The sequence below is a fragment of the Archocentrus centrarchus genome, chromosome 14 (genome assembly GCF_007364275.1).
Source record: "Archocentrus centrarchus isolate MPI-CPG fArcCen1 chromosome 14, fArcCen1, whole genome shotgun sequence".
Taxonomy (NCBI): domain Eukaryota; kingdom Metazoa; phylum Chordata; class Actinopteri; order Cichliformes; family Cichlidae; genus Archocentrus; species Archocentrus centrarchus.
The window spans coordinates 16080047-16095384 of record NC_044359.1 but is presented as its reverse complement, the minus strand read 5'-3'; the positions used below and the strand labels follow the sequence as shown (position 1 = coordinate 16095384).

Genomic DNA, 15338 nt, shown 5'->3' with positions numbered 1-15338 from the left:
CATTAAATCTAAACAGCAGCACCCGGATGTAAAGCTTGATGTACCTTCTTCCCCTGGAAGACTGAAGTCATCGGGGTCATCCTGTGCCTCAAGGCAGGTGGCAGGGACCCAGCCCTGGGCATCTTCTGAGCTCACAAACCACCACCCTAAAGACGCAGAGTTGAAAAAACAAAAACAAAACAAAAAACAATGATATACAAGACACTGCATCTCAGGAGGCTTTTATCCATTTGAGGGGTTTTATGATTATTCATCAGTGACAGAATACATGACTGATATGTGACTTGTTGGTGGGATTATTGCAAAGCAAACATCCCATCTGTTTCAGTGCGTGGAATAATCGGTGTTAGTGTGGACTGATTAATTTTCAGAGTGGGAGGAGCACAAAGAAGCCCCTGGAATGTTTAGAAACCTCAGAGTTTTAAAATCAAAAGGAGTTTATAGGCATACTCAAGGTGCCAGATCTTCAAAATAAAAGGCTATTATTTAGTTGTTTTTTTGTTTTTTTTTTTAATTCTGTCAACTATTTGCCATGAGAATTATTAGCAAACCTATTTCCCTCAAACTTAACAGCTAGCAAAAGATCAGGTCCAACAGCAGCAACAATCTCACTGCAATTTCTCAAGAAATTACATAATGTGGTTCCATTTTGACACTTAATGGAACCGATTTGCTGAACGGTAAAACCAGCAGTTTGCCAGAATGAAAAGAAAAATATATAGGAAAGATCTGCTAAAATTCTGTATGGAACTTGCCAGACTCATTTTTCTCAATGACCTCCACCACCTGCCCCACATGCAGGCTTATCTCAGAGCTCTCCTGCTTCTCATAGTCTGTTACTGCCACATACTGGTCAAGGAGGAGAGGGTCTGCTGAGGAGGAGTCTCCTATTAAAGGAAGAAGAAAATGCACAACAAAAGTTAATTTAGCACATTCTTTTTTTTTTTTTTATCTTTTTTTTTTTAATGAAATCTCAATGTGAAAAAGCCTCCACTCAACATCTTTTGTTCTTCACTGAAGATCTCGGTTCATATGTGCAGATATAATATCAAAGGATTGTCCATGAACTCAGAACTATAAGATTGCATCAGTGTGGTTTTAAGGTACTGACCTTTAAAGGTTTTTGCGTTTCATTGACCAAATGAAATATGACCTTTTAAAATGTCAGACTTTCTATGCACTTTGAATAACTTCACTAAAAACTAATTAAACAGCCAGAATTCAATTTTAGACTAAGTGGGGGGGGGGGGGAAAACCTCACTTTTGATGAAATGCCAAGAATAATTCCAAGGTCACAATTTGTGCAAACACTATTAAGTAAAAAGTTTTTGTGAGACGGGGCTTATGCACATTATTGAGATTCCCCATGACACGAGGCAGCGCACGTGATTGGAAAGATGGCGTGAGGGAAACAATGAGCTGAGAGAGAAATGAAGGAAGATCTGGAGAATGGGAGTGAAGGGCACGGATTAAAAAGTGCAGATGGTTAATTTATTTATCACAATGACTGTGACATATCCATAGAAACAAACCAGCACCACTAAGCCCCACCACCAATGTTAGCACTACATCAGTAGAAAAATCAACTAACACGGGGCTCACAATGCAGCCACTGTTAAAAAATACATTAAAACATATATGCCTCTGGTATAGCTCTTCTTCTATTGATTTTTGTTGTGTAAAAATACGTAGAATCAATCTAGACAGATTAATTTAAGAAAAACAAAATGAAAAATGATGAGGGGACATTAGCATCAATTGCAGCATGCTGATCACTGAAGGTGCTCCTGAACACATTCTCAATGCATGTGTGTATGGAACATAGAAAAAGGGTCAGATTTAAAAAAAAAAAAAAAGTATGTAATGTCAAAATAAATGAAAACTTTTTTACAAGGCAGCTTAAAATACCTTAACTCTTTTTTTACATTGACCTCCTTCAGTGAGCAGTAGCACGCTAACACATCTGATCAAAAGCCAAATTTAGTACCGCTTAATTTGCAAGACTCTTGATTATTTCAGTTACAGATCTGAATATTAGTAATGCAAATATTTTTCCAAAGCAGAACTGGAGGGGCACTAGCTAAAGCTACTTTCAACTGCTCCCCTTTTCACGAGGAGCTCCCACAGCAGGCATGTCTGCATGTTTGACAGACTTTTTATTTATTTTTTTAACCCCAGATCCCTTCCTGACACAACCCCACAGGGATTTGTTTCTCCTCCAGGGATCAAACTGGGTGTCTAATGCTTGATAGGTGAATCTGTAAACCATTACACTATGGAGCATTTAGCTAAACTAGCTTAAGCTAGTTAATGGCATTAGCTTAACTTAAAAATAATGTTTGCTATATTTAAAACGCAGCCATATTCAAAAATGTAATTATTTTTATTAATTAATGACACCAGCATCCAAAAACATATTGGTATAAGTTTTGAAGTGTTTGTAATATCAACTGTAAGTTTTTGTCCATCAATAATTTATTTCTAAATCTAGTGGCATATTTTTTGCATTACTTCAAACTCCCTGATTCAATGTGACGCTGGTAGCATAACCAAGCTACGATACAGGGCGATGCCTTCATAGTACAGAATACCTTTTCTACGCTGTCCCAACACAATACATATAAATACAGCTGAGATATGAGCCGCGTTGGTTCTAAAAACCCATCACCACCACTTTATCTTCAATAGGACAAATGCAAGCCCAAAGCCTCAACAGAGCCACATCGCACCTGCCCAGGCCAGGTGAGGAGAGGGGGGAACAGGCCACTAGCGACCCACTGGGTTACACACACAGCACGACCAAGCATGACAGTGTGTTTACTACCTCGCTTTAGGAAAGTAGTTGCTCTCTCCACAAACCCTGAAGGAAAGGAAAATGAATGGAGAAGAAAACTGAAAAAGATAATATGGATGCAAAATTAAGAATAAAAGATGAACTGAGAGGATACAGAGTACATATATAAAGGAACAAAAAAGAACAATGTTAAGTTTGTTTCTTGGTTCACCGGTATTACAACAGCCAAACTTCAGTATAGGAAGAATGTGGCTTCCAATAAAATAATTGTTGTGTTTTGATGTGACCACTAGATGGAGATGATGTCATATTATGTGCTACAGAGGAATTACTGAAGACTTCCCTTTTTCTTTTCCACACAGCTTTTCAGACCAAACCCGAGATTGTGATGGTTACCTGACCTACCTCTCATTTCAAATACACAGTTAAAGCTGTCTCACCTGATTTCTTCTTCCCAATGGGTTCCCTGTTAAAGAGAAGAAACCTTTGCATTACCACTAACAAACATGGAATCGACATATAATACTAATGATGTAACAGAAATAACATAATTCATAAACTCGTGGATGTACCTATTAAATAACTTAAAGCACACACAATAAAACAGCAGCCAAAATGATCCATTTCTACTTTTCATTATCATTTAATATGTGTACTGCTGTAAAAAAGAAAAATCTTTACCCGTTCAATCTATTCATGTATAAGAGACACATGAGAAAATAGATCCGTCTCTACAACCCAGGCTAATGCGAATAAAAAGCTTTGAGATAGCTGATCTCCAAAATCTGGGCTGATGTTAAATTCAATACAGCATCTGCTGTGTCTGGTTTAGACATTATCCAGATAAATAGACCATCACTCCACAGCAGCAGTCGGGAACTGATTCAGCAGCCAGATGTCTCAAAAAGTCATTGGTGGCTAATGCTTAGCATTTGCTCAGTTTGTCCCTCTTTATTTAAATGTTGCTCCCTTATTTTATGGCCTATTCCTTTTTCCAGCTCACATCTTCCACGTCTGCTTAACTTACTCCTTTATCTCCCTCGATCATTTTCCTTGGCAGCCACTCTGTCCATTTCTCTGCATCCACATCAATGCTCTCAGCCACACAAAAGATTATTCAGTTTGGGAGAACTGTTAATTGCAGAGACCTCATCTCAGTGAATGTTTACCTCTAAGCGTGCCAATTAGGGTATTATGAAAAGGAATACTCAGGCAGGCCAACTAAATAGAGTACAGTGTGCGCTGCATGTGTATACTTTGTTTGCACACACAGAATAAAGGCTACAAAGTTTCTAAACCTCAAACTAAACTTTGCAGTAAACAACTGCTCACAGAAAATTGATTTCAATGATCCATCCATCTCCCTGCCTAACTTTCCTTCTGTGTTAGTTTATGTGACCTCCCCTTCCTTTGCACCAATTTCTTACTTCATTTTGATCCTACTTTCTTCTATAATGAGCTCCCATACATTTCCTTTCCTTTTCCCAGCATTTCCTCTTTTCTACTGGTTTCTTCCTTTTTCACTCATCTCTTTTGGATGTGTGACTCTCTACTTCCTCTTTAAAATGAAGTTCTCCTCTTCCTCTCCTTTCCTCTTCTCTCTGCTGCTCTTAAGAAGAAATTGTAGTATGTACTACTCAGTGCAGCAGATTTATAGGCCACGATAAATCTTCTCCCACAGTGCCTGTACACCAGCCTTGTCAGTCAGCCAAACAACAGGCTGCACTAGCAGAAAGCAGTAATCCAATTTCAATAAAGACAAACCAAGGTCCTTCCTATATTCATCTGCCTCAAGTGACTGCTCTCTCTTTCCCAGCCCCACTGACACATGCATGGGGTTTTGAATGAGGAGTAGGGAGGTATGGGTCCTTGGCAACCTTCCCCGAGGTAAGATGCGGAAAAAAAAAGGAATGTGTGAGAGCAAACAAGAGCGAGGCCTGGGTGTCATAATCTATAAATATAGATTAACATTCCACTGACAAGCTTTTAAAACTTTTAGACACACTTTATTTGGTATCAACTTACTGTTGCATGCTCATCGTTTGCTTTTAGTCATGATACCACCAGCAGATTGAAACGTTTTCCGACATGCTTATTGACTGCATGTGGAAAATAACAGCCAAATCCTTGTGTCGTTATGATACCAGTTCTGGGAGAAGTCTTCTTTGCAAATTTACTAAAAGCTACAGCAGTCTTTACAGCAGAATTTCACAGTAGTGCAGATCATAATATTTCAATTAAGGGTAAGTATAAACAAATCATGATTGCTTTCAATTCCAGTGATTTCGTAAATGTACATCACCACTTTATAATGTACCGTTTTACAGCGAGAATGTCCGGCCTTCTCACATGAGCAATGTAAAGCAGTCTTCCTGTGCTAAATAAAATACTTGACTGCAGCGCACAGGACACATCACAAAAGGAAGATTAAATCTGTCCGCATAATAGATGACAATATGGCAGGCTGTTGCAAGGCCTCATTTCACATTCAATCTTCATAACAGCTTTTTGTCCTGTTAATTATCCTTGGGTATAACCCCCCCCCCCCCCCCCCCAGCTGCTCACTCAGTGTATGCCCCCTCCTGAATGGCATTATGAAATATCAAGATGTGATACATTCAGCTATAAACCTAGGTGTAGGCCTCGTGACTTATCTACTGCATTTCCTGCCCACTGAGACAACTTCTCAACAGCACACATCAGGATGTTTTGACAGAGATGATGTAACTAAGCTGCCTTCCTACAGCTGTTAATAAAATGAAGAAATAAATTAAACATCTCTAGGGTCCACAGTTTCACTGAAGGCAGCCATCCGCAACCTCTACAGCTCCAAAGGAGTCAGTCATGTTAATAAGAACATATTTGTGTGTAGTCGAGGGTGTGTCAGCACACAGGTGTTTAACTGCACATTGGCACATTGCTACTTTTAGTGCTGGATATTACGTTAATGTGTTGAGTGAGGAGATGAGGGAGCAGGCCTACATGCAGCCTCAGCTGGACTCAGCTGTCTGGAATCTGGTGTCCACACTACATGCTGAAATGCAAGCTCAGCTTTTAAAACAGGACCCATTAAGTGTGTTTCTGCTAGAAAAAAAAAACAAAACAAAACAAAACAGGAAGCTGTGCAAGAGTATGAAATCATATCCATTAGAGGGTATAATGAATACTCATTACCAGCAGAATGCTGGCAGGACATGACACAACATGAGCCAATGGACAATGATGTACCACTGTATGTGAGGGGGAGGGTTTTGAACGGTTATGGAGATATGCGACGGCGTGTTTGGGTCCATGTGTGCTACTTACTCCTTGGGTGGGTTGAGGTCTTCGGGTCGGGTTTCAAAAAACACTCTGACCTCCTCGCACTGGGAGATGTAGACTGGGAGCTGAATGAGGGCCTGGGTGCACAAATATTTCAGGAAACTTAAGTAAACACAAAAACTGATGGCATAATCAGTTCAGTACACAGAGAAGTCAGCCAGAGGAAACAGTGTTCACTTGGAGCATCCTGAAGTTTTTATGTCTGTTCTCACATTTATTGTCCCCAGTGATGCTTGATTTCCAATATAAAGAATAAAAGTTAATCAATTGTACAATAATAAAAAGTGTCTCAATAATTCCAAAAATCACAATCTTCTGTTTTTTTTTCTTTTAAATAAACCACATCACTTGGTTCTGTTCTCTCGTCTGGCCATGAGCTCTGTTCATTGATCTGTCTTGACTACCTTCCTCCCTCAGCTTCATTCCTCTTTGCAGGATCACCGGCAACAGAGAGATGAGTCCTGACAACATGGTTGGAGATAAAAGACAAAACAGCCACATTCAATTGTCTTTATTAGGGTGATCTCACTCACGCACAGCTATTCATTTTAACACAAGGTCTGTCTTCTAACCATATATTTTTTCCTCTCCACATTCTGTGCTTTATCTGGCTGTCTTTCACTCACTCTTAATCAGCTCTCTAAAGGGGAGCAGTGAAACAAATAATCACCTCACCAGCTTGATGCTGCAAACCAGAAGACAAAACAATTGCCATCAACGACCCTGTGGAGATCTCCCTCTTAGCTATGTAACTCCTCCATTTGCTGGCAAACACAGCTCAGAGCTGCCCATCAAGATTCATCTGCTGGTCTCTACCACTAATTTTAATACTCCTAAGTGTTTCAGTTTTGTCCTTCCAGGGAGCAGAGCACCTCTCGGACTCTCTGGCACATGCTGATGCAACGTACGGGCTGTCGGATATGGAATAGAAGCCAAAGATGTAACCGGAGTGTCCTTGTCCCATGCACTATGTTTTCCTTGTCATATGTAGGACTATAGGTCCAGCAGCTTGTGTTAAATAAAAGGAGAGGCACTAGTACTACTATGGACAAATTGAAATGAAGTCATATAGAATGCAAATGTGCAAATGCGTCCCCATATACGTTTGTTGATTCATTGTACATCCAAGACTATTAGGCGTCAAAAGATTCTAAATGTTGTCAAGAGTTTCAAAGGACCCACAAAATATTTAGTCATGCAGCCCAGGAGGTGGAGCCATACCTGAGGTCAGAGTGCATCCTCAGCCTGCTATACAATCCTTGAATTTATTTCCATCCACGTGTGAGCATGTGGCTTGACCGCTCATTACAATTCTCCCCAGGGAGGAGACAAGAGGGAGGCTCAGGATACATTACAGCAAATGGACTTTATGGGTGTTCTTTATAGGAGGCCACATTAAGGTAATTGCGTGTGCCTCTGTGTGTGTGTGTATGTGTGTGTGTGTATTCTCTGAGGAAAAATATATAATGGAAATGCAAGACTGCTCCCTCATAAGGTACAATGCATTGTGGCAGTGCTACTCAGTGTAGTACAGTACCCTTTCACATGTATACACATATAGTGAATACTCAGAAACGAGGGTTTAAGCTGTTTTTTTCTTAAAAAAAAAAGAAAAAAAAAAGCTTCAGCCACTTAAAAGATTGAAAATGAATGAAAATGCTGTCTGTGAATAGATTTGTCAAATAAGTGTGTTTGGAATATGTGCTTTCAAGGTTTCTTACCTTATAAAGGGCATCACACACACACACACACACACGCACACACACACACGCACACACACACACACGCACACACACACACACACACACACATGCACTGGTCATAAAATTAGAATATCATGAAAAAGTTGAATTATTTCAGTAATTCCATTATATTCATTCATTACACACAGACTGAGATATTTTAAATGTTTGTTTCTTTTAATTTTGATGATTATAACTGACAACTAATGAAAACCCCAAATTCAGTATCTCAGAAAATCTGAATATTGTGAAAAGGTTCAATATTAAAGACACCTGGTGCCACACTCTAATCAGCTAATTAACTCAAAATACCTGCAAAGGCCCTTAAATGGTCTCCCAGTCTAGTTTTGTAGGCTACACAATCATGGGGAAGACTACTGGCTTGACAGTTATCCAAAAGATGACCATTGACACCTTGCACAAGGAGGGCGAGACACAAAAAGTCATTGCTAAAGAGGCTGGCTGTTCACAGAGCTCTGTGTCCAAGCACATTAATAGAGAGGCGAAGGGAAGGAAAAGATATGGCAGAAAAAAGTGTACAAGCAATAGAATAACCGCACCCTGGAGAGGACTGTGAAACAAAACCCATTCAAAAATGTGGGGGAGTTTCCACAGTCAGTGATGGTTTGGGGTGCCATGTCATCTGCTGGTGTTGGTCCACTGTGTTTTCTGAGGTCCAAGGTCAACGCAGCCGTCTACCAGGAAGTTTTAGAGCACTTCATGCTTCCTGCTGCTGACCAACTTTATGGAGATGCAGATTTCATTTTCCAACAGGACTTGGCACCTGCACACAGTGCCAAAGCTACCAGTACCTGCTTTAAGGACCATGGTATCCCTGTTCTTAATTGGCCAGCAAACTCACCTGACCTTAACCCCATAGAAAATCTATGGACTATTGTGAAGAGTAAGATGTGATAAGCCAGATCCAACAATTCAGAAGAGCTGAAGGCCACTATCAGAGCAACCTGGGCTCTCATAACACCTGAGCAGTGCCACAGACTGATCAACTCCATGCCACGCCGCATTGCTGCAGTAATCCAGGCAAAAGGAGCTCCAACTAAGTATTGAGTGCTGTACATGCTCATACTTTTCATGTTTATACTTTTCAGTTGGCCAACATTTCTAAAAATCCTTTTTTTGTATTGGTCTTAAGTAATATTCAAATTTTCTGAGATACTGAATTTGGGGTTTTCATTAGTTGTCAGTTATAATCATCAAGATTAAAAGAAACAAACATTTGAAATATATCAGTCTGTGTGTAATGAATGAATATAATATACAAGTTTTACTTTTTGAATGGAATTACTGAAATAATTCAACTTTTTCATGATATTCTAATTTTATGACCATATACTGTGTGTAAATGTAAATAAAAAAAAAAAAATCATGATGCTCAGTTTATCCCTACAAACCATTTTAATGCTGTTCCACAGATACTTAAGTGATGTCCAAATAAATCTCTAAACAGACTTTTTATGTGATGCTTTTTAATCTAACTATGTGACCTTGCCAGTGATCTAACTTGGTAGTATTTTTTTATTCCTTTTATGCAACCGTGTTTCCGGACATGAATAAAAACAAGGTTTCACAACCACAGAACTTCCATATGAGTCAGGAAAAAGCCTCAGCTGGGCAACAGAAGAGATGACTCAGCTCTTCCATAAGAAAAACAAAGTTTTACCTTGCCAATCTGACTACATGTGGGGGTGGATGAAATGCCATTTTTGATCTTACAGTGAAGTTTTCATTGGTTGCTGCAGTTACTGCGATAACCTCTTCGCTGGCAGAGTTTAGCTCTGACCTGTATGATACAGCCAGAGGAGTGACTGATGTTTTAAACTGCTAGCAAATGTGTGTGACACAGACACCCCACTGCTCAAATTTAAATGCAATACAGCTGGACCATATGAAGTTCCACTCCACTTAAAGCTCTTACATTCTCCGAGGTGTTCTGTCTTAAAACACAGCCTGAATAAAGTTCATGTACACCGAAAACAGTTTAAACCCAGGTGTCTTTAGACAAACAATCCTCAGCAGGTATATTTTATGGCTTTTCATACATTTACACAAAAGCAAATTTGACTGTGGCAATTCCACTGAAATTGGCTCAGCCATTCCCATAAAACATTCACGGCCTCAGACATGAAGCAGCAGCTCTACCCTTTCCTTCCCTACCTTTATTTTTTCACATAAGTGGTTAAAGATGTTCCCTACCAGCTGCACATTCCTTTAACCCCAGATGACACAGCGCCCCTTTCAGTCCTCAGCATTGTTCATCATACACAAAAGGTTTCCTCTTTGCTCCCTGGTCTAAAAAATTGCCGTTTTTACTGGTGAAGAAGTGACCTGTCAGTTCCATATCAGAAAGTTTTTTTTTTTTCAGTAATGGTTTTGTGAGGGTCATGATGGAGTAGAGGAGTAACCCAATTAAAATATAAGGGAGCTGAAAATACTAAAAGCACATGTACAGACAAAGTTAAAGTAAATTTTCCTTTGTAGAGACACACAAAGAAATGTTTGCGTTTGTTTTAAAGCACCCCCCAAGCCACGCCTGTAAAAATGAATAAAAACACAGCCCGTGGTTGGGGATATGCTGACTGGAGCTGGCTCAGCAACGTCAAAATGCTTTGCCTGTGGCACAGCTCTGCCGATGGTAACTCCCACGACTCCAGCAAAGATATCTGCCTTGTAGATATGCAATTATAAAAAAAAAAAACAAAGTACCTCCCTGAGAAAGATCAAAATCCATAAACTGCTATTTGAATTTACTTCAGAGGCTAAAAAGCTCAACATTAATCATGATTATCTTATACAGGCTGTGGTGGTTACATTCCTGTTGAAATGCAAGACATTGGCAGTTTTATGGCTTAACTTCTGCTGCAGTGGAGCCGGGGAGTGTAGAGTCACATGTTTTCCTTTTTCTTGAGGTTAAGTGAGTAATCTGTTTGGTAAAAGCATTGTAATGGGCTGGATAATGCATAGGTTTTAGATCATACTTTCATCCTTCTTTTTCTTTTTATGGAATGAGCTGCATTTCAAATGGCCAAACAGAGACACCACAAACACATTACAGCACGCTTGCATTTTGTACAAAACCAGCTATCTTGTTTTTCTTCCATCATTGATAGCAGCCTGGCAATATTCATCAATTATCTTGCTCAAGGGGGTCATAAGGCCTACATTTTAGGTGGTGTAACAACATTCTCTTCTCATTTAGCTACACAGAACCCTTTTCTCCCCTTATCCACAGCTATCCCTTGAGAGAAATTCTCCTTTGGTGTGTTTCTTTTTACAGGAAGGTCAGAGTCTACAACAGAGCACCTGGGGACCTTTTAGAACACATCAGCAGGGTGGATGCCTGCGGTCACAGAGGCTTGCTCCAGGATGTTTAGCATGCCACACGCCTCACAGTGCCAATTTAGAAGGCAAGGGCAACAGCATTATTCAATAAAGCTGCGACATATAAATCTTTCTGTACTGCAAACGTCATTGTTTGACTACAAGCTTGATTTTAGTTAATATAACCTTGTGTTTGGAAGAGTCAAAATGGGCCTGAAAGTGTTAAAGCAAACAGCAACCAGTGATTTAATACAGGTCACACATAGATGGTGTCCTCGTGATTACTTGTCCAGTTCATGATTAAGCGGATTTATAAAAAAAAATGGGTTGGATATTATGAGATATGTTTTCTTTCCTGTTCATCAATGCATTTTTCTACTTTGATTTTAATGCTCAGCAACATAAATTATATAAATGCTGAACGAATACTCACCCTGCAGTATTCGTTGATGGGCCTCAACCTTTTCATTGCCACATCTCTGATATGGCTCCTCCTAAACAAAATCTTCCCTGGAACAAACAAGGAAAAACAGATTTAGGAACTTAATTACTTTCAGCCCTCAAATCAAACCTTTACATTTAATATGTCCATAAACAGATGCGCACGCCTAATTCATATTTTTTTCTGCTCCTCGTGAAACCTCGATCAAGCGGCTGCTTGAAAAACTTCGTCAGATCAGAGCGACATTGAAGGACAATGAAAACACGGTGGCTTTTTACAAAATGTGGCAAGTGAATTAGCATGCAGACACAATACAGTCGCATCATCAATAACAGTGACAGCACAATGAGGTGGGTAAGGAGCTAGGTGAATAGCTGGCCTTTCCAAGTTAATAAATGATTTGGGACAGGCAAATTATGCCTGTTTGACAGTTTCAACACCACTCCCCTGCTCTTATCTGTAGGCACGCATTAAAGCAGGCACAGACAAGCTCTTTCGCCATAACAATAACAAGAAATGGCTACAAATAGCCCTCTTTTCTATTTAATGGTAGGCAAAAAATTAAGGACGTCTACATCTACTTTGTTATCATTTGGCAATAAATACAATGAGACGTATTAATTAAACACACAGGATACGCATGGCAAAAAGTCATGTATGTAATGAGATCCTGTAAATGCAGGTGACAGGTTGGAAAAAGTTACAATATCAGCTCCATCAAGGAGCTCTGGTGTTTCCTTTTGAAACAGACTTGCTTGAACATGAATCCAATCCATCCATCACAGGTTTGTCTCACCATTATTACAAAAAGTGGCTGCTTCCTTAACCCATGCAGGGTTAAAACTGCAAACACTGGTTTGATTTGTGTGGCTGAGCAAAAAAGCGAGAGGGTGGATGTTTATGCTCATACATTTCTCGGAAGTCCTGTGAATCTGAGTCAAGATTAAAGAAAATAAATAATCATGAAAGGAAGGGCCAAGGTGGTAAAAACGAAAAACAAAACGGTGTAAAGGTGTATAGCATTGACTAGAGTAGATATCTATGCTGACTTTCACCATAAAAAAAGTAGATGTTGCATATTTTACAAAACTACCACAAACACTCAAGTTTCAAAAAAAGCTACTTTCATACTCCACCCAGCTATCCGTTCTCCATAGTTTAAATACACTCATCATGAACATGAATATCATGGTAATTCTGGGCTTCTTCTGTCATTATTCCATCCACTTTGTGGAATTTCAGTTGAGCCTGAAGGTGTCAATTTTTTCTTGGTCGGCACCCTCCCAGTCCCTGGCAACGTAAAGCTTGCTTCACTGTGGACAGTGATATTTGTGTTCCACCAGTTTCCAATGCATGGCAGGCTTGAGCCTTGGTGGTTCCTGAACTTCCTAACCAAGTTCCTCTCATCTGAGGATGATGTTTAGGGTCTTTTTCCAGACCTTGGCAAAACGGTGACACACCTAAATAAGCTGTACTTCCATACAATTGTTTGAACTGATGATCTTGGGAAAAACAGTTGTTTAGAAATATCTCCAAGAGACCGTCCCAGCTTGTGTCAATCCACAGTTCTCCTTCTTACATCTTCATTGAGTCCCTTGCACTTTCCCATTGTTCTGAGTATTGATCAGTCCAATGAGTGCTGTAAAACAAATCCTTTTTATGCTGGCAAAGAGAAACTACCAGTTGTACTCAATCGTGATTAGGAACGAAAAGACAATAGGCCTTGGCTTTGAATCTTCAGCACCACTTTTTAAAAAAGATTTGAGTATATGTATATACTTAAGCCTGCGTGAATAATTTTGGGGCTGTGTGGACTACAGAAAATTCAAAATAAATTCAAACTTGTGCACCCAATTTCTGTTTTTTAAAGTAACTAAAGATGTATGCTGTACAATCATTCCATCCTGTAAAGAGAGCAGTTCAAAGAAATAATCTGAAGCCCAAAACTACTATGACATTAAAGTTCATGATGAGTGTCTGTAAACTTTCCACCTCATTTTACACCACTAGGATCTACAGTAGTGACATTGGAATGTCATTCAGACTGGAGAAGTGTAGTCGGATGATGACAAAGAGAGGGAAGGTAGTTAGAACTGAGGGGATTGCACTAACAGAAGGCAACATTGTAGACACTGAGGAGGGCTACAAGTACCTTGGAATCCCACAGGCTGCTAGGAAAGCTGCAACTGCCAAGTACCTGCACAGAGTAAGGCAAGGAGTCAGCTGAATGGGAAGAACAAGTTCTGGGCAATCAACACCTACACCCTGCTGGTCATCAGATACCCTGCTGGACCAGTAAGCTGGCCAATGGAGGAGACAGAAGCCACTCACATTAAGACAGGAAAGCTCCTTTCCATGCATGGAGGTTTTTACCCCATATCCAACACCCTGAGACTGCACGCTAAGCAGAGGCCAAGGACTAGTGAGTGTCAGAACCACTATCCTGGATGAGACAACAAAGATCCATGAATACATCAGGAAGATGGCCACAACTGACCACATGCTTAGTGAATACCTCAGGTAGCAGAAACCCGAGAAAGAAGAGGAGCAACAAGGGAAACCATCATGGAAGGACAGGCCTTTGCACAGCATGCACCACCACCACCAAATAGAGCAAGTGGCTGATACTGAAAAATTCTACCAATGGCTGAACAAAACTGGGCTGACAGACAGCACAGAGGCACTAATCATGGCAGCACAGGAACAAGCTCTGAGCACGAGCTCGATAGAGGCTGGGGTCTACCACACAAGGCAAGACCTCAGGTGCAGGCTGTGCAGATATGCCCCTGAGACAATCCAGCACATAACAGCAGGGTGCAAGATGCTAGCAGGCAGGGCATACATGGAATGCCATAACCAAGTGGCCGGCATAGTATACAGGAACACCTGTGCCGAGTAAGGCCTGGAAGACCGAGGTCAAAATGGGATAAGCCCCCGAGGGTGGTTGAAAATGACTGAGCTAAGATCCTGTGGAACTTCCAGATACAGACAGACAAACTTGTGATGGCTAACCAACTGGACATATTAGTGGGGGACAAGCAGAGGAAGTAGGCTGTAGTGATAGGGGAGCAACCTCAGAAAGAAGGAACATGAGAAACTTGTTAAATACCAAGGGCTGAGAGAAGGGCTAGAGAGGATGTGGAAGGTGAGGGTAACAGTGGTCCCCATGCTAACTGGAAAAGTCGGGCAGCGTTCCACAAACTGGGAGAGTGACTCCAACAGATTCCAGGAACGACATCCGAGATCTCTGTCCAGAAGAGCGCAGTCCTGGGAACAGCTAAAATACTGCGCAGGACCCTCAAGGTCCCAGGCCTCTGGTAGAGAACAGGGTTTGGTTTTTCTAATATAATATAATATAATATACTATAATATACTATAATATACTATAATATAATATAATATAATATAATATAATATAATATAATATAATATAATATAATATAATAACAAGAATGAAAATAGGAAATCTACTGTTAATGAGCATGGTCTGATTAACATTTTAACACATTTTTGCAGAGGACAACAGTATCATACTACATAATGAAGACTATTACAAGTGAGATTAACTAGAAGAAGAATTAGAAAAGACATTTCAAATCTCTACGGCATTGGCAAGATCTTGCTAGAGCAGCCGAAGGGACGCACTGTCTGGACAGCTCTCCGGAAACTAAAGAGATTTGAAAGTCAACCCTCAAACACA

The 15338-nt window shown here is 40.2% G+C and overlaps 1 protein-coding gene across 4 annotated transcripts in view; it reads right to left on the bottom strand.

Moving 5' to 3' along the window:
- sh3pxd2b (SH3 and PX domains 2B) overlaps positions 1 to 15338 on the bottom strand; it is a 37415-nt gene that overhangs the window by 6723 nt on the left and 15354 nt on the right. For 2 of the 4 annotated variants that reach the window (XM_030746518.1, XM_030746520.1), the window contains exons 4-9: positions 11630 to 11706; positions 6101 to 6192; positions 3235 to 3260; positions 2825 to 2860; positions 756 to 887; positions 45 to 146 (exon numbers count right to left, since the gene is read on the bottom strand). In XM_030746518.1, the coding sequence (XP_030602378.1) occupies positions 45 to 146; positions 756 to 887; positions 2825 to 2860; positions 3235 to 3260; positions 6101 to 6192; positions 11630 to 11706 (465 nt within the window). The remainder of the gene's footprint in view (positions 1 to 44; positions 147 to 755; positions 888 to 2824; positions 2861 to 3234; positions 3261 to 6100; positions 6193 to 11629; positions 11707 to 15338) is intronic. The other 2 variants (XM_030746519.1, XM_030746521.1) reach the window with 1 other exon arrangement.